The sequence below is a fragment of the Camarhynchus parvulus genome, chromosome 1 (assembly GCF_901933205.1).
Source record: "Camarhynchus parvulus chromosome 1, STF_HiC, whole genome shotgun sequence".
Classification (NCBI taxonomy): Eukaryota; Metazoa; Chordata; class Aves; order Passeriformes; family Thraupidae; genus Camarhynchus; species Camarhynchus parvulus.
In genome coordinates, this window is record NC_044571.1 from 26,045,858 (window position 1) to 26,065,298 (window position 19,441).

Consider the following 19,441-nt stretch of genomic DNA (forward strand, 5'->3'; position numbering starts at 1 on the left):
TCTGCTGCCCCCAGGGTCACACCACACCTCCCCTCCAGTGCCTGTATCTCCTCTGCCCTCACTCCTTTCAGTCCCCAGCTGTCCCTCCCCAGTACCAAGTTCCTTTCCTTCCACAAGCCTCCTTTAACTGGAAGTTGACTCTGTCCAACCTCTGTTCCCATTTTGCTGCAGTCTCACTGACCAGCCTTCCCCAGGCTGTGGGCTGGTGTCCACCCTGTGCCAGCAGCCCCGTGCTCTCTGCAGGGAATCCTTCTACCTCCCACACCTGGTGGTTTTTCTGCCAGTGACAGGAGGCAGGGGCTTGCATCAGGGGAAGGAGTGAGCTCCAGACCAGACTGAGTGTTTCTGGGGAGCTGTGGCAAGCCCCAAGGCTGCAGGTGCTTTAACCCCTTCACTTGCTGTCATTGCACCAGAGCTTGTGTGCTGAACACCCTAGGGATAGAAAAGGACCTTCTGGCTGTGGTGGAGCTACTTGTAGGTGCTCAAAGGGGTTCCTGCTGAACCTAAAGTCAGTGACATGCCAGAAGAGTTTGTCAGAAACAGAGGGTAGAAGAATGCTAATACAGTGTGGATAAGAGATGTGTCTGCTTATTAGGACATGGAGGAAGCAGATCCTAAATCTTTACTGCTGATGAATGAAGATTGCATCACCCAGCACCTAACAATAAATGCTACTTTCGGAGGTCCTTTGTTGGAAGGGCCCCCTTCAGAAAAGAAAGGAGATCTTGTTCTGCCAATCCTTTAATGACTATGTCTCTCTGTGTGCATTCAGGGGAAGGGGGGTTCAGATAGCCAGATGAATTTTAACAGAAGGTCTTTGTGTAAAATATATGCACATTAAGAAAGAAATATATTTTAAATCAGTTTTCAAGAAGAATTTGAAGTTATGGGGGGTGGGGGGGAAGTGTAGTGGTGTTTTGCTCAGCTTTGGAGTTTCTTTGTAGAAAATACTCAGAGCATGGTGCTTCAAAACTATTTCCATTTTCCAAACCTATTTCTGGTTAAGTTTTATTTGAAGGAAGTTGTTCGGCTGTGTGTATAAGACAGTATATACATTTAGAAAGGTTGAATTATGAGGAATTCTGATTGCTCTATTTGTCTTCATCATGTTTAGAGGTTATTTGGTATAAAAATTCAGCAGTTTAATATTAATTCTTTATTTCTTGAGCACCAAAATAAGAAGACATAATCTTTTATTCAAGCAAACTGAATAGGGTTGGTAATTGGAGACTTTAGGATTTGTTTGTTGTTTAATAGCACTGTCCACCCATTACAAATTAATTTATTCTCCCAGTCTGTGATAACCTAATCACCTGCCAACACTTGACAGTTCTGCACACTTGTGATTTATTCAATTCCATCTTTCTAAAACATGGAACAGAGTTTTAATTGCCTTTTGTGAAGAATTTTGCCAGCAGGGCAATAGAGTCTCATTCCTTCATTTGCAGACAGAAAGTGCTTAACCTGGTAGCTCTGAAGTTTGTACAAACTTTGGATCTACCTTAAATACATTTGCTTTAGCCCTTTTTTATGCCTGAAAAAATTAACACAAATTTGAAGATTACTTTTCTCTCCTTAGACAACGGACTTAGGCTGTCATGGCTATTGTTTTTGTACTTTCTAACAACGTTTAAATATATGATGCACCATTTATCTGCCTGTATGTGTGTACAACTTGTAAATAATTTAATGTTTTACTTTGCCACTTGGCCTCTTCGCATAACTCTAAAATGAGGAAGATAAAATTCTGCTAAATTATTAATTCACTAGGAAATTGAAACAACCGACATAAATTAAGCATGGAAAATGGTTTCCTTTTCCTCTGTGGGAATCAAAGCAGCGAACACAACTGGATAACAGCAAGGGAGCTAAATGGACCAGATGATTATAGAATAATTTAGATTGGAAAGGGCTTCTGCGGGAATCATCTTGTCCAACCACCAGCTCAAAGCTAATCTGCTTATTAGAGACTTGCTTGGTTGAGTCTTGAATGCCTCCAACAGCGGAGCTGGTCCAGGATGGAGGTTTCAGGAGTCTCCTGTGTCCATGGCTACATAGACAGGGCACATCAGACCTGCTGCCTGGCTGGCTGGTAGATTTTGGTGCTATTCTGCAGTGTTAGAAATTTTCCTGCAGGTTAAAACCTTTGCAGCAAGGTGTGCAGGTGCTACAGTGCCATTGTGGCAGAGCAGTAAATTTTGCAGCTCACTCTAAATGGATCAAGACACGCTGACTCTATGATGGCTTTTAGGTCTTACAACTTAAAATAATTTATTTGTGTAATAATTTAAAATAATTTTCATAGTAGCCAGTTGTTTTTTTGTTATTTACTGTGGGGTTTTTTGTTTTGCCATATTCATATAGTATATATCGTAATAGTCATCACTGATTGTTTTAAGTGTTTAAAGATAATTAAATGATTGTACATAGGGAAATGTGGTGAGATAGTATTAGTATCCAGAACGGCAGCAAAGTCCAGGCATGTAGCTGCAAAGCAGAGCAGAGTATAATTTGTAGTTTAATAAATAGCCTTAAAAAGTAAAGTTAAACCTGTGTTCTGCAAAATTTCTGCACTCAGTAACAGCCCTTTTCTCTGATACTAGTTTGGTTTTGATCTGAATTTATTTTGATTTGAGAGCAGCTGGGGAGTTCTGAAATATTTGAGTGTTGTATGTATTTAACATGAACTGCAGTATCTGTGCTTTTTTTGTTTTGTTTTCTTACCTGCTTCTCACTCCTGGGATATATCTGGGAATCCCATACGTTCTTCTGAAGGAGAAAGACTGTTTGCGTAATGCTTTCCAGATGCCTTGCTTGTATTTAGGGATACAAAATAAAAAATATCCCAGGCAGACCTGTACATAACTAATAGAGGTACCTGAGGCTGGTGGCCTACACATCACAAATCTGAGCAAAGATTACTCCTGTGACCATGTCCCTGATTTGTGTTGGATTGCACAAGGAGAGGACCAGTTCCCTAGATGATCCTGTCCTTGGGTTTGGCATTCCACTACTGATTTTTGAACATCCTGCTCTACTAACTATTGTCAGCCACCCAGGTGAAATTCTGGACATTGTTTGGGAAGCAAAGGACTTTTTCTGTGGGGAGGATGGGATGTGTGCAGGGACTAAAATACATTCAGTTTAAATGCACAGGGACAGTATATTTGACGTGGTGGATGGAGTAATTGTCACCTGGAAGAGATGCCAACTTTCTGGAGCAGATCACCCTCTTTAAAGATCCCTACTGCTGCATCCCTGAGACCAAGTCCTCAGTATGTCTTTTAGTGGGAGCACTTGTGTCCTTCTTCCTCAATAGTTCCATCTTTAGTGTCATCATCATCTTCCTCAAAAAAGCTGGGATTGATTAAGTCAGTTTGGTGATGAAGAGTGAAGCAATGGGATAATGTTTTTAGTGATCAGACTTTCCAGAAACACATCCTTAATGGACAGCAGAGCATGCCTGTGTAACATTTCTTGTGCACAAAAAAGGAACACATAAAAACTGCTGTCACAGTGCTGTCTTCACTGACAGCATTTAGAATGTCTGGAAAAAATTAATCTGTGAATCCAAATGTAACAAAGGAGATCAGAATTTGGGAGGGAGAAGGGGACTATTAGCTGGGATTAACCTTTGGTTTTATGGCTCTACATCTATGGGGACCCACACTGTGTGCCGTTTGCAGGCTTTAGTCACATCAGAGAATATGCAGGCTAAGGGACAACCTATGATTTTTTGGTAATATCTTGACTTTTTCTTTCTCAGTAGCTTCCATACTAATAATATTATTTCCCCAGTATTTCTGTGCTGTATGACTATGTCAAGAGGAGCCATGATTTCATCACTGCCTGTTTCTACTTCAAATATTTAATTTAAAAAATATTGAGTGTCTTTCAACACATTTGATGTGTAATAATTTGTTTGACAATTGTAACTGATGATGTATTTACCCATTGTGCCTTTATTTGTGTTCTAAGTGTACAACCATAAATAGTCATTCTTTATGCTATTAGTGCTATTTTATTTTATTTATGCAACAGTGCTATTTTATTAAATCATGTGGACATGTCAGGTGAAGAATCCAAACACAAGCACATTTTGCAGTATTATTTTAGGAAATATTCATTTAATAATACACTCAACCTGGAAATCAATGGATACTTATAATTTCAGCAGCTTTCCACATGCCCCTTTGTGTACCATCATATTTGACTTCTTCAACCAGGAGCCACATCACGTGTCTCTGCTTGTCCTACCTGGAACACATCCATGCATAATTCACTGTTAGGCTGCACAAATGCAAATGCCCACACAAAGGAAGCAAGAAGTCGCTGAGAGCAGGAATCCTCCTTTTGGCAGCAGTGGCGAGTCAGGTCAAACAAAGTGCCTGTGTGATTGTGGCTGCATTCAGTGTTGGTGCTTGTTGGTAAGATGCTATGGATGGAATGATTTTCTGTCTTTTTAAAGGTTACAGTGATAGTGATAGTAACTGCATATCATACAGCATTTATTTTAGGTTTTCAGAAGGAAATTGTTGATTCTTAGTTCTCACAGAACTTTTCACTACTCAAGTGAAGCATGGACTTTTAGTCCTTCACAGTTCCAGATGGCATAAAGACCTTTGGTCTCTCTCTCACTGTGTTTAGATATATTTATGTCTTTAATTATGACTATGTAATTAAAATATGTCAATTAAAACTGAGTAGCTGATAAGCAGAATGAGGCAAACTAACTCAGAACAAACTAAAACTTTGACTGTCTAGGAAACTGTTGAACATCCCACCAGAAATCCCTTCATCCCAGTCCAATTAAGCATGCTTATCTGTACACAGGAAAAATCCTACTTTGCTAGAGGCTGACATGGGCATCATCAAAATCAGCAGTTAATGAATGTTCATTAATATTATGAAAATCTCATTCCTTCTCCAAACACTCGTGATTTATATCTATAACCATTTCAGAAGGCTGCAGTACACAACCTGCTGTGCTGGATCCTAATTTTTCCTGAGAAAAATTGTATGAAGTTCTTACAGCTTAGGGATTTTTGCAGCATTTTTGAAAGGTCCCTAAAAGGTATTACTTACAGCTGCATACAAGCTTTGTAAAGTATTAATAGCACTACTTCTTCTGTGCTGGGTGGATTACTGCCATATACATTTGTAATTGGTGTAACAGTGCATGCAGAAGAATTTCAAAGCAGCCACTCAACTGAAAACTCTCATTTTATTAATAGCCCATTCATGAAGAGACTACGAGAGGATTGTGAAAAGTGTAGAAGAATTGAAGTCTGATAAGAGAAGATGTGAGAACTGAGCACTGGATCCCTTGGGTCCAAGGCACATGGCAACAGAGAAAATTTTTCAGAGGAAGTAAGTTTAGGGTAGCAGAGACTGATGGCTGAAAGGGTGCTCCTGTGGAAGCAGCACAAGACAACATCCTCTGTTTATGTAGGTGCTCAGCAGTGATTTTTCTCTGTGCACATTAGATTATTGAGAGCACCTGAAGCTGTAGCCAGGGCCCACCCCTGCTGGGAGTTGTCTGGGTGCATTGATCCAGCAGTGTATTTGTATTTCATGGTTGTCTGAAGTATCATCTGCAGGAAATGACCTTCTCAAAATCACGGGGTTTGCATTTTCCTGGCCCTCAGCAAAATCAGCCCCTCTTGAACAGTTGAGAAATGTGTTCCCAGGTGCTCTGTCTCCTTCGGAGAAGCTGAGGAAGCGCAGGTTTCATTAGTGAGCTGTTTGCTGATCTCAAATGCTGCAGATCCAGTTGGGAAAAGCAGCAATGTCTGTCTAGAGTGTAAATGCATTCAAACCCCTTCTCTGCCTGATTCTGCAAGAACTCAGCCTGATGGGAAAGTAGTGTGTGTACCTGCTGTACTTGTTAAAAGATACAACTTTTGAACTAGAATCCTCTTTTGAACATAATCAAAGTTCCTAAATGCCAGCCAGAGTTTTCCCATGTCAGGTTTTGGTTCTCTCTTTCCCAGCTCATTCTGCACAGAGCTGTTTGCTGGGAGGTCAGTCAGTGTTGTTGACTGCATGTGATATTAATTTCTTTACCTTCATATGTGTTTGCATAGGCATATATATGCACATATTAGGTGCAGGTGATTTTTGAACGCAGCTGTCATTAACATAACTCAATATGTAAAGTCAGCTACTTGTCCTGAGTCCCTGAGTTTGATTATTAGCTGGTACATGATGGGAATGACCACTGTGTCTCAGGGTGTATGTGCAAGGAATGACTGATAAACCTGAAACAATAGTATCTTTATAGGACATAGTCAATAAAGCTGTATTTGATAAACCATCTTAAGCCACTTCTTTTTGTTGCCAATTGTTTTATCCGATTATCATCAGCAGCTTCCTCTCGCAGTGACTCCACAGGGTGCAAGCGCCTAAAGTCTCCCATCACTTTCTTTCTCCTTGTCTTGGTGTGAAAATCGATTCTCTGCAGGCCCCCGCTGCTGTGGTCTCCTCCCTTCCTTGCATTAGTCTCACAGAGCAGCCCCAGTTGGGTGCTGAACTGTGGTTGGGTGAAAGTAGGGGTCCACATCAAGCTTAGGACTGAAATAATTCCCAGGAACTTCCTATGCTTCTGTCTCCAGAAGCAGGTTCCTCTTCACATGCTTTCACTATTGCAGGAAATCCAGGACTCCTGAACAACTGACCAGTATGATCAAGCAGAAGCTGTTTATTGTTTACATTACACACATATTTATAGATCCTACAAACTGCTAAGTACACACTTCTTGATTGGTGCCTTTGTCTGTTCACTTGTTTTCTGCCTGCATTTCTTGGAGTAAATGATTGGTTACAGTCCAGGTGTTTCACTGTCCTCTGTTATCTAGTTCTTGCATTCTTGGTATTCAGTTTCTCAGCCTCTTCTTTCTTAATTTAACACCATTTATGTTCCAATAGCCTTGACGAATTCCTGAGGCTTTGATAACAAACTTAGAAGCAGACTGGCTGGTGCACACTATGGCCTAATCCTTGCAAATACATTGCAACATTTCACTTCCAAGAAAAATGTAGACTCATACCTCTGACAGATCTGTTCAATCACAACCTGTAATTGCCACCTTCCAGGTAATTTTACCTGGTAGAATTTAAGTAAATGAGTGAGCTGGAGGTGGCAGTTGCATAATTAGCTCCAATATCACAGTGGCATTTACCTGTTGTTTTGCATTGGCACTGGATACTAATCAGGCTTTCCCCATGTTCTGACCTCCTGGTCTTTGTCAGTGTATATACAGTTTCCTAACTTTTTCCTAGAACATCTCTGAAGTTTTGAAATTTTGCAGGCTATTTGCCTGCAAAAGTGAAAGGACTCAAAGGACAAAGTGGAAGTGCTGTCTTGTTAGATGTTAAACCCCACTTCACGTGGCTGATCATAAAAAAGACATTCTCCTCTGGTTATTTCTCAGATCCGCTGTGATTTCCAGAGTATTTTCTATTGCTAATGGTGAAGGAACTTGTTCTTTTGGAGATGGGTCACATGTTATTGCTAACTCTCAGGAGATTCAGATATGCAATATAAGATTACCTAAATTGGAGGGACAGATGTTAGACTTTAAGAGCTTTTTGTTATCTTGACAGTTAAGTGTTAACACTTCCAGAGTGTAGAAACCCTAATCTAATGTAATTTTTTGTTTGTTACTGTACATTTAAATTATGAAACATTCTGTGTTAGGCTTAGGATTTATTTTAGTTTACATTTTTTGAGAGATCTTTCTGCTGTGAAGAAAGACTGGCAGAAGTGGCTCAGCAGCATAATGTGCAAGTATAAATAGAATGCAAGCTGTCCATTTATCTCGGTCCTGATCTACTTATATTCAACTGATGCTTATTACAATCGTGGTTTGTCTCTGAGCAGATACATCCAGTTAGGATTAAGCTTGGACAACTAACCTAATTCACTCTTGCAACTCACTCTTGTAGCTTAATTCAGGGTTTCTGTCTGGATTTCATGTGATACCAAATAATTCTTTAAACACCCAGCCCTTAACAAATCAGCATCAAAATATTAAGAATATTTATTGCTGGCTATATTTTTATGAGATACTGAGTTTGATTGCAGTGGGTTTTTGGTTCACCCAGATATACCTTAATTCATACCTATTTCTGAAATTTCTTCCCACTCCAGCTTCTACTACTATGTAATAGTATTTTATTAAATATATTTTCACAAGACAGATTCTGTAGAATACTTGACAGGACCCCTTTATGCTAGAATGTTATGCTAGAGTAGTCTGAAAGTGAAATATAAGCACACCTGTCCAACTCTAAGAAGCATAAAAATAATAAAGGCAAACTATTGTACCTAAACTTTATATTAATCTCATCCACATTGAAGAAGGAAGATTTAGTCTTTTCTTGTATTTCAAGAATCCAGAATATCCATGAATAATGATTTATTTACTAGATTTTCAGACAGGTTTTCTCAGTATTTTCACTCTACAAGAACCCTGTGGGATTTGTGGGTGTAAAAATATCAACCTTTGTGTCTTTAACATCTCAGCCACATTTTCTTTTTCATTTAAAATCAGCCTCTAGTTGATTCTTTATTGTTTTAGCCTAGTGACTGGCCTCTGGCATGGATTAATCTTTGACAACTCGTTTTCAATTTTAAAAATTAACACAACCAACTTGCCATAATTAAACACTTATATAGGGTTATAAAAAAGCTCAGGACTAAGCATAATAACAATCAGTGCTAACTTGTTATGCTGTGTGGGTGTTCAGCTCTATAAAATAACTTACATTTCAGATTAGAAGTAACTTGTGTATTATCTTTTAATGTGTGCAAAACAATCAGTCTGTACAAGAATGTAGCGTGAGTCCAATTTATCTTCCTGTTTGTATGACTGTTCTCAACAAAATAAGTATTCAGGACATAATGGATGACACATGATTTGAAGAGAAAAATCTAAACAACTTTTTCACTCTTCTTCCTCCTCATTTCATTTCCACTGTTACTGCAAGTGTGCTGGAAGATCCACATGGCAAGATTTAGCTTGTATGTACCCTTATATTTGCTTTTAGACACTGATCCAAGAAACAGTAATTTCTGAGCTCTGCAGATGTGTATGGTAGATGCAGTTCCCCATGTAATTTTCAGAGTCTTTTATATTCTTCCTGTGAGATCAGTCCTGCAGCCCTCTGGGTTGGTACTGGGGGTGTGAAGACCCTTCTGATACTAGAGTTTCTCCTGCCTGCCAGAACTCCAGGGAAAATGAGAGGGTCGGTGGAAGACGCAGGGTGCACAGGTGCACTCTTGTGCCCTGTGTGCGTGGTGAGATCTTGAAGTGCATGAGAGCTGCCATGCTTCTTGTCTGTGAGATGTACTCTTTTACCTGAAAAACATGGTCTACAGCAGGAGAAATAGCAACACCAGGGGCAGTGGCTTATTAGGAGATATGGAGAAGTGTGGAGAAATGGAATAAATTTAGGAAAAACTCTAGAAGAGTGATGATTCTGCTGCCAGAGTCTGCTGCTCTGTACAGTTAGGAGGGATACATGCTCCTTAGTGTGAATCACATCACCTTTCAGCATCACATCAAATGTGAGGATGTAAGGAAGGGCCTGTAAATAATTGTTAGGATTTGGAGGAAAATCACTGTAGGGCGTTTGAGATGTCCTGTAAAGATAAGGCATCTGTACAAACAAAAAGATCAAAAGGAGTAGTAGGAACATTTAGTGGTGAAGAAAGTGATGGCATCTTAATTTAATGATTCCCAAGAAAACTTGAAGTTACTGTTCAAAGTATTTTGCAGGTCCCTGGGAAAGGAGGAATCACAGAGTGTACAGCTGTAGGCCAGCGTGGCTGCTTCTTTGTCAATGTGCAACACTGCCTGCAGTCAGAAACAGACCTGGTAATGAAGCATGAGAAAAATAAGCCCTATTTCATTGCCACAATTGTGTTGATTCCATCAGGCTGTCTGCAGTCACTTAAAAATAATTGGAGGGGTGTTACCCACTGGATGTTACTGTTTATGTGATGTGAAAGGAGAGATAGGTGCAGTCTAGTTGGTTCTGCCAACTAATACTCAAAGAATATTGCTGTCTGTAAACTCTGGGGTAATTTGCTGATGCTGTACAGAGCAGAGATGTCCTTCAAATAGGAGCTTTTGTTATAGTAATGCCAGCAGCAAGGGAAAATATTCAGATTATTTTCCTGGAGATAGAAGCTGCTGCTGTTCGGAAAACAGTGCATTACACCATCTGTTTCCTTCTGATTGCGCACTACCATAGCCATTGTTGTGATTAATTTCTTTGCTTCTAGGCACAAATTTGAGTGCTTGAAAGAAGATTAAAAGCTTGTTTGCGGACAGGGATGTAGCTAATGGCTAGATTTCAGTAGGATTGTGTGTACTTACCAACTTTACAGTTTAAGTCATCAATCTTCTGCATGCATTTGATATGTGAAGAAAGAAAGGAGGACATCATTTTTCCTTGTAATAATCCACTACATGAATTGCTGATGAGGTTTTCACCATGTGCCACTGGTGTCATCACACGCTTAAAACAGCACTGGGACAAAGGGTCACTTTTCATAGAATCATAGAATCATTTAGGTTGGAAAAGACCTTTAAGATCATCAAGTCCAACTGTTAACCCAACACTGGCAGGTCCACAGCTAAACCATGTCCCTAAGTGCCACATATATGTCTTTTTAAATACCTCCAGAGATTATGACTAAACTATTTCCCTGGGCAGCCTGATCCAGTGCCTGTCAAATGTTTTTGTGAAGAAATATTTTCCAGCATTCAATCTAAACCTCCCTAGTGCAGCCTGAGGCCATTTTCTCATATCCTATCTGCCTCATTTTCTAGTGAGGCTTGGCTGCTGAAAGAAGATGTGTAGTTTCATCCTTATCCCACTTGATTTGTCAGAACAGGTCCTTAGGTCATGAGGCCAATGTGCCCCAAGAGCCCTAAACAAGTGGTTATCCTGCCAGGTGGGAGGGAAGCCCTGCTGGCTGACAAATGGCCACGGACATCTCCTGGCCACACTTGGTGCCTCCGCTGGGAAACTCAGCAAGGAACACGTGGTGCTGTCTCTGAGGATGTTGTTGTTACCCTTGATCTGGCTAGACCTGCTGCTTTGTGCCCCCAGTGACAAGCAGCACAAGAAAATGCAGAATTTTGCTCAATATGGATGCTGTGTCTTACCTTTTCTTTGAGCCCTGCGTATACAATACAGTGGCAGTGTGTATCATGGTGGAGTTCCACCACTAGGCTGTTCCCATCCTTCCTTCCTGTCCATTTCTGGGTACTTAAATAAGTTTGAAAAGCCTTTGATCCAGAACATGTAGCACAGCTGCAAGATGCAGTGGTCCATCTGCTTGATATAATCAATTTGCAGAACAAGTGATATTTGCATGAAACTCATCTATTCTTAATTTTTTTTAAATGTTTTTCTTGGTTGTCACATTTCAAGATTGTCACATTTTTTCATGATTTCATGTCAAAAGTTGAACTGCTTCCTGCTAGGATTGTAACAATTCTTCTCCGTTAACACAGTGTATGCAAACTAATACTTTGTAATAGGGTATTTAATATTTACTTCAATGTGACTTAATTAAAGTTTGTCTGTTTGAATTTGCTTTCAGAGTAATGGATAATACATCATATTTTAAAGCTCTTCTTCAGGGTGATGTGCATGAACATATATTTGGTGTATATTTGGGTAGTGGCAGATCTGTGGCCATACAGGACATGGTTAAACTGAATTGAGAGGAAAATTTTGACTGCCAAGTAAAGCAGCATTATCAATTTCCTCTCTCCTGCACTAAAAGAGACAGGGGGAGCAGACAGTGTAGGGTTTCCTGATATGTTTTAAGAAAGCCTGGGATTCATTTCCCCTCCCTTCCTTCCTATTAGCTGTTTGTTAACTCCCAGGAAGACCCAGGTTTTTCTCATAAGACCTCTCTGCTCACATATTCTGGGAACGGGCTCTGCCTTTGAAGGACTCATTCCTCTGTGCAAATACAGGGGGAGGAAGAGGAGTTGTATTGATGATGGGAGTCTGACTTTGGGTAAATGAACTGAAGAGGAGTTTCTAGCTGACAGCATTGAACTCACAGTGGTATTTTCTTCTAATCTGGCATGAGCATAGCATTTGTCCCTGAAGGAGACCAGGTGCTTGAGACAAATTAGGAAATGCAGCAAGTGTCAGGGTGATGTTTCTGTCTTCAGAGTGTGGAGCAAGACTGAAAGGTGAAACAAAGACATTCAACTTGCCTTTCTTCAGGAGAAACCTCGTGAGTTTCTTTGCAGCAGCTGGACATCCCTCACGTTCAGGAGAAGGATGTGAAGAAGGAGGTGATTGTACAATTGTGATTGTACCAGCTACTTGGGATGAGCACTGGGGCTGGATCTCCCTGTGTGGCTGGACAGCATTGACAGCCTGGATGTTTTGTGGGGGCTTTCCTTCGTCCTAAACAGCACAGGGCTGTTAGTTTGGATATAGTTATTTTGGATAACACACTAAAATAGAGACAATTTTGCACCTTTTTAAAATGTTCTTAAAATGTCACTTGCTAGTCTGACCTGCTTGTGTGAGGAGCTGTGACTTTTTTATTCATACTGATCCCACTGAAAGTAGACTGAAGCTGTGGCAAGATGTCCTGTCTGCTGGGTGCGGCATGCTAGGAACTGAGGGGGTGTTGCAGCTGCATGCAGAAGACATCTTGGTATTTTCAGTGCATTAACTGCAACCAGTCTTTCTTTTTCCTTTTTAGTGGAACTAGGTATTGGTTCCTGAAGAAAAGCATATACAATACCAATAACTGCACTGCATGCTCTTCCAGGACTTTAAATCTGAGACCTTTTTCATCATTTTTTATATCACCTGAATTTGACAAAATAATTTCACACTCCATTGACATTTAAAAACAAAATCAGAGTGTTTCCCAGTGTGTTATAAGAGAGTAATTCTAAAGAGGAGAACTTTTATTTCCTTTGCTGAATAGTTTGGTGAAGATACACCCATGTCTCAACGCCGCCTTTTAAGGGAAGGACATGAAAGTCCTTTTAGGATCCTACAAAGATTCTTCCAAATCCCTCATGGCAGAAGACACTCGAGAAATAACCCACATCAAATATGCTCTGGTGAGGTGAATGTATACGTGATCCTATAGTGTGATGTGTGTGTACACAGAGTGTTGCATCTACACTGGAGCAGTATGTGAGTGAGTTGAATATGAGCAGTAAGCAGCCTAGGATTTGTGTTACTGATGTCTTTCAACTGATGATTCTTGCAGGAACAAGTGTTTGTTTTGTTTTTTTTCCACAAAAGTGTACTCATATAGTGATCCAGCAACTGTTACAGTTAAAAAATACAAATCTTTATCAACACTAGGTACTATTCATGATAGTAATTACTCTCTGTCACCAATACCTACTGGAGAAGAACGTTATAACTTGTTTTTACTTGCATTTCCAGGTGCATGACAGTATCTAACATAGATTCGAAAGCTTTACATCAGCCCTCCTTTTATATTCTAGAAGAACATTCCTTGAGTATTCCTCTCCTGAAAAGTATACCTATTTATGCAGAAGAAAATATTTATAACTGTACTTAAAAAATCAAGAAACCTCTAATCACATCTGTAATGTACTAAATTTAGGACTTTGCTACCAGTTACTCAGTTTAAAAATCTGTTTAATACAGTGTGTGATAGTGCTACTGATAATTACATAAGCTTTTTGTTTAGTAAAGCTACATTTTGTTGTTGTTTTTTTTTCCTCTGAAATGAGTTAACCCTGACTGGCTAAGGTAAGCACAAGTTGATTTTTCAGTAATTAATTAAAACTTTATTGTTTTCTTTTATGCAAAATGACCTATTATGATCCTTAAAAAAAAGAAAACTAACTTTTTTGTTTATTTTTAAACAATTTTGGAAATCTACATCAACTTAAACTAAGCTACCTTTGTTAATTTTAAAGGCTTTTCAGTGTTCCTTTATTTGATATTGACGTTTACCCTTAGGAAAAAAAAATACAAAGAGAAAAATGCCTGTCTGGTGATTTTATTTCCTTACACCTTCATTTGTACTATACTCACTGAGTCTTTTGTTATCTATTGTGGTTGGAATTAAAATTATAAGGGTTTTTTTAATAAACTTTTTTTTTATATAACTTCCGAAATGTGAAGATTTCACCTTTCCTGACTTACCAGTTCTGGGAATTTGTGAGGCCAAGATTTGGTACTTTTAGAAGTGCTTACTAGTAAATTATGAAAATCTAGAAATTAATTCTATTCAGCCGAGACTAGAAAATTTTTTTATGTAAATTGCTGTTAATAGCAGTAAAGAAAAATCAGGAAAAATTTAGTAGTATTTTAACCATTTGGAATGCCATCTTGTAAAGCAAAACAAAACAAGGTCTCCTCAAATTTCAGTCTTACTTTCATGTAGGATTCAACCACCACTTGATAGCACTCACACTGCAGTTAAATCCATAGTGTAGCCATGAAAGCCACTACTTTCACCAAATATTTTATGATATTTATGTTTTTGTGAGTTTCAAGCACCTGCTGGCCATTCATTAATGAATTGTAGCTAATCCAAAGTATAGGCAAAGTATCGACTACATAGGAGAAAATCACAAATTTGTTTGAACACAATTTATTGACCACATTCTAACAGATAATATTCCTAATTTCTGCCTAATTTCCTTTAGAACAAGATCCTTAATATAAATCTTATAATGCTATGCAATCATGCCTTACATCTTCCTTTCACTATTTAGAGGTGTGTGTGTAGTCAGAAAATAATATGTTTCTCTAAGAAGCTGTCTGTTCTGTCTCCCACCCATCTTTATTATTATTCCAAAACTCTTTTTGATCATGTGGCAGCCTTTTCTGTTTGAAGTCTTCAAGTATGCAAAAATTCTGTTTCCTTTCCTTCCTGTTACCCATTTTATGTTGACAGTAGGAAAGCAATTACAAGCTTTTAATGTTACCCTTGTAAATCCAGTAAGAATTACTCCATTGTTTTGGTCAAAGGTGGTTTCTGGCCTTTTGGACTGATACGAGTTTTCCCGCCTTCCTGGTAGCAAACCTCGGCTTTCAGGGGCGCTTGCAGACAAATGCTACACAGAAGGTGGATCCAAGTTTCAGACTGTGGAAAGGAAGAGGTATTCCAGCCTGAGAACATTTCTGTCCTGTAGCTATGCTGGGTGAAATCACAATTTTGGCAGAATGTATTTTCAAAGTAAATGTGCTTGTGATTCTATGAATCCTATGATGTATGCACCTCTCTTCTCCTTGTGACAAAGTTGAGCTGCTCTGTCCTGTTGTGCCAAGTCTCACAAGGCTTGGTTCTCTCTTCATTAGCATCTCTGGGAATTGCTGAGAGCATGTGTGCTTTGCTGTCACTTCATCCTTTCCCTGCATGTTAAAATATTTAATATAGCATATAGAAACTTTTAACTGAACAATAAATGTCCTAGTTCATATATTGATTTTGCATTACCTTATTTACCTTAATAAGGGAAGCTGGGGTGGCTTCCAGAGTCATCATACTTCATCAAATCCATCTCTGTTTTATTTTCATTTTAACAAAGCAGACTTTATTTACTTACAGCTTGTTGCCTGTTGGCTCTGTCCTGCTAGGGCTAATCTTCATTGTGCTGTTCTCTGCAGGTGTCTTTTACTCAGGGCAGGCTGTGTTCCCTTATCCATTCACCCTGGCTGAGCCCAGATTCTGGTGACACTTGCTCTTTGGAATGCAGACGTTTGGGACCAGGTGCCAGCCCAGGCCCTGCCCTGGACAGGCTGGGCCTGGGCTGGTACAGTGAGTGCTGTGAGACAGCATTGTGTTTTCTGAATCCATCCCTGACTCTGTGCCTTCTGTGTGCTGCTTCATCCCTGACTGCAAGCAGGTGGGACAGCACTTGGGGGTTTGTGGAGGGTTTCAGCCCTGGGAAGCTGTGGCTCTGAGCACTTCTCTGGGGACACCTGTCTCCCATCAGCAGGGGAGATTTTCCAGGGTGCCGTGGCCCTTTGTGAGGTGCATCCCAGCACAGTGCTCACAGACTGTGCTTTGAGATTCTCCCTCTTCTCGCCTTCTCTAAGCAAATGGAAACAGTAGGTCAGCTTAACCCAGAGCTGTAGAGCAGGTCTGGCAAGGGGAGATGCCAGAGACATCTGTCTTCAGTCTGTGCTGTGCGTGGTATGGATGGGGAGTATCTTTGGAGGCATCCTGTCGTCTGCATCTTTTCACTCTGGATTCAGGTTGGTTTTCTGACAAAGATGCTGAAGCTCTAGGGTGGGTTTTTTGTGTATAATTTTAGGAGTGTGATAAATGGGTGGCTGAGGAGAATGTCTATGTCACAGGGTCCTTCCAATCCAAAGAGGTTCTGTGAAAAGGCACAGAGAGCAGCACTGTAATGTAATGTGGGTGTCTCATACTAATATATTTTTGTACTGGATCAGACAGAGCTTGGTTAATCCATAACCTGAACAATCCACCACAAAGAGTGAAGAAGAGTCTAGAGGAAGAGCACTACTGCATCCTCTGTATCAGCCAAGGGGATGCAGATGTGGTACATCTTTTCCTGAAGCTGTATGAGTATTTCTGTGGGGTATTGGGCATTCTTGTAAGGGGAGAGGGAACTGGTTTATGGGCAGGCTAGCAAAATGTGTGGATGCAGGAAATGTCAGACTGAACACACAAAAATAGCAGGAATATTTAAGTACCTGAAGGCTTCAGTGTAGCCAAAGCCTGGCTGGAGCCTGTGCAAACAGTAGCATTTCTGGTCAGTGTTAAAGTCTGCCACAACTTCGTTACTGTTAGTCCCCACACTAGATAGATCCAGGTGTGTGAGGCTGTGTTTACTGTTTGCTGCATTCATGCCTTTGTTTGCTGGCTGCATAAAGGTGTTTAAAAGGGATTCATTGGAGATTTTGAGTTTCTGTGCTTGGGACTTTGACTGACCTGTCCTGCTTGAAATACTCATGCACTTTTTCAATCAGGAAGATGGAGAAGAGAGTTAGTTGTGATTCCACAGCAGAGGTGATAAACTGGACGTGTGAGTGAGCAATTCAATATGACTAGTTCCAGATAGCCTTGTGAATATCTGCTTGAAAAACAGTTTTGCTTTGCCTTGTTAAAGCCTAACATGAACAACTATATGCTAAGGGCTTATGCTTATATATACTGTATCAGACACTGGGTGTATATCAGCAGTCTGTAAATATTCAGGGTGGGGTGATGAGGGGAAAACACTATAATTATAAGAGATAATTACAAGAATAGTGACATTAGTGGGAGAAAATATATTTGTAAAGTCATCTTGTGCCACCTGTTGTATTTATGGAACAAAGTTCAGGTAATGCAATAGCTCTTACCTTCTCAGGGCAGTGTGTTCTGAGCAGGGGAAGGGAAAAGTGGACCTCTTTCTTCTCTGATGATGGATCAGAGAGGAATATCAGTAGCAGAAATGAAGAGCTATTATTTTTTCTCAGAATGGTGTTCATGGCTGGACTTTGTAGCACAGGGTAAGTTGGCTTAACTTTTAACTCCTAGATCTTGTAAATGTAAACAGACCTGTGTAGTCTGCTAAGTCGGGATGTGTAAGGTATGTGGCTTGGGGCTGTGCTCTTTAATAAAACATTTTAAACATGTTTTATATGTGCAAAAAACCCCCATGTATTTCAAGAGTCTTAGTATAAACTTTGCTAGCTCATTGATCCTTGAAAATACCTTGTTCATAGAAAACACATCATTGGAGAGTCTGAGTGGTAAATGGTAGTATTTGGTTTGTACTTAAAACCCCTTTTTCCAAAGGAATTAAAGCATCAGGAATTTTAGGATTTAAATTTTCATATAAGGTTTTTATAGACTTTTTTTTTTCAGACAGCATTCCTCAAACTTATTACCATTTAATAACTCTGATGTATGTAATTGATTTATTTGGCTCAGGCAAGTTACTTGGTGAAAAGTGAGCACTTCAGCAAAATCAGTCATAGCTGACATCCTTGTGGAGACAGAAAAGGTCCCAAGCAGGCTGTCCATCAAAAGTTAACTCGTTCTTCCCTGAAATTATTTTCAGAGCATCATCATGCAATTTAATAGGGATGTGTTCAGTATATGTTTTCTGATAAAGAGGTTCTTACTATTCAGATACCAATTCAGCAACACTGGCAAATGTTTTTCTTCCTTCCCTTAAGTGTCTGTATTGACCTATCCTATAAATCTGAGGAACCTTAGCTTCCTTTTTTTTTAAACCCTTTTTTCGACTTAAAAAAAAAAATTAAAATCTTTCTTTTTGTGTAAAAAAGTAAAAGTGAAGGAAACACATGATTTGAGTATTGTATTTTACAATACATTAAGATGCATGCTGTGATAGAAAGTAGAAATATCTAAAAAGCATGACATTATCGGCAAATTTGTGAGATTGGTCCCACTCAAGATTCCTGAAACTACTTATTATGTCCTATTATTTATGTTAAAGAAGTGGTTTGCATACAATTAGAACATTCAGAATTGCCCTGTTGTAAAAGTTACTATTTCCAAATTTTTGGTGCCTTAATACAGAGGAAAGAATGTTACTTCTCCAGCTGTGTGCATAATAAGGAAGGAATACTTCTTGGGATACTGTTATACAGACCACCACTTTTAGGCTCCTGGATGATGATTCTTCCAAGAAAACAAAGACTTTTGAGAGTCTCTCTAATGAGCAAGACACACACACACAGAACTGGGGGCAATGCAAGACTGTGCCTCTAGGCTCCTCTTCCGTAGATCCCCACTGAATTCCATGAGCCTGCTCCCTTGGACCTCTTCAGCCTCTCTTCTGCCCTGTTTGCTATGATTTAAGCTGTCTTTGAGTTTTCTTGCAGGGAACAGACCTATTCTAAGGGGTTCTTTTTGTGTGACATTAAGGGTTGCACATGTGAGTTGAGGAAAAAAAGTGAAAAATAATTCCATTACTTCAGTATATGTAAAATGAATCCTCAGAAAATGAAATCTGACTGTGCCTTTGACTCTTGAAATGGAGGAAAAATGTCTTCCTGACTACTAGTACTATTTGAAAAGCCCATTTAATTACAGGGAGTAGCTATATATGACATTATACCATAGTGGGCAGTGAGATAGTAGGAATTTATATTTTTTCCTGCTTTCATGGCCACTGAAAAATATATATTAAAAAAAAATACAGTAGTGGAAAAAAGAACTTAGAGTTGCCCTGATCAACAATCTGAGGGACTTTGCTTCAATAATTTAAAATGACTGGCTTTTCTTAGACTTTTGCTTTCCCACATGGAGAATTGTCAACAAGTAGATATTTACTCTCTGGGCAGAACCAGTCCTGGAGGCAGGATGTAGCTTTATTTACTCCCTTTATCTTCTTCATTGTTCTTCCAAGAAGTTGCCAATCTCGTGTGCTGTTGCAATCTGTTTAGTTCTGCTGAAGTCATGCTT

The 19,441-nt window shown here is 39.5% G+C and overlaps 1 protein-coding gene across 7 annotated transcripts in view; it reads left to right on the forward strand.

Moving 5' to 3' along the window:
* MCF2L (MCF.2 cell line derived transforming sequence like) overlaps positions 1 to 19,441 on the forward strand; it is a 156,371-nt gene that overhangs the window by 47,841 nt on the left and 89,089 nt on the right. Inside the window, exon 1 of one of the 7 annotated variants that reach the window (XM_030948338.1) lies at positions 12,905 to 13,121. The exons of the other annotated variants lie outside the window; for them this stretch is intronic. Within the exon in view, the coding sequence (XP_030804198.1) occupies positions 13,001 to 13,121 (121 nt within the window). The 5' untranslated portion in view covers positions 12,905 to 13,000. Of the gene's footprint in view, positions 1 to 12,904; positions 13,122 to 19,441 lie in introns of those variants that run through there. 7 annotated transcript variants of the gene reach the window in all.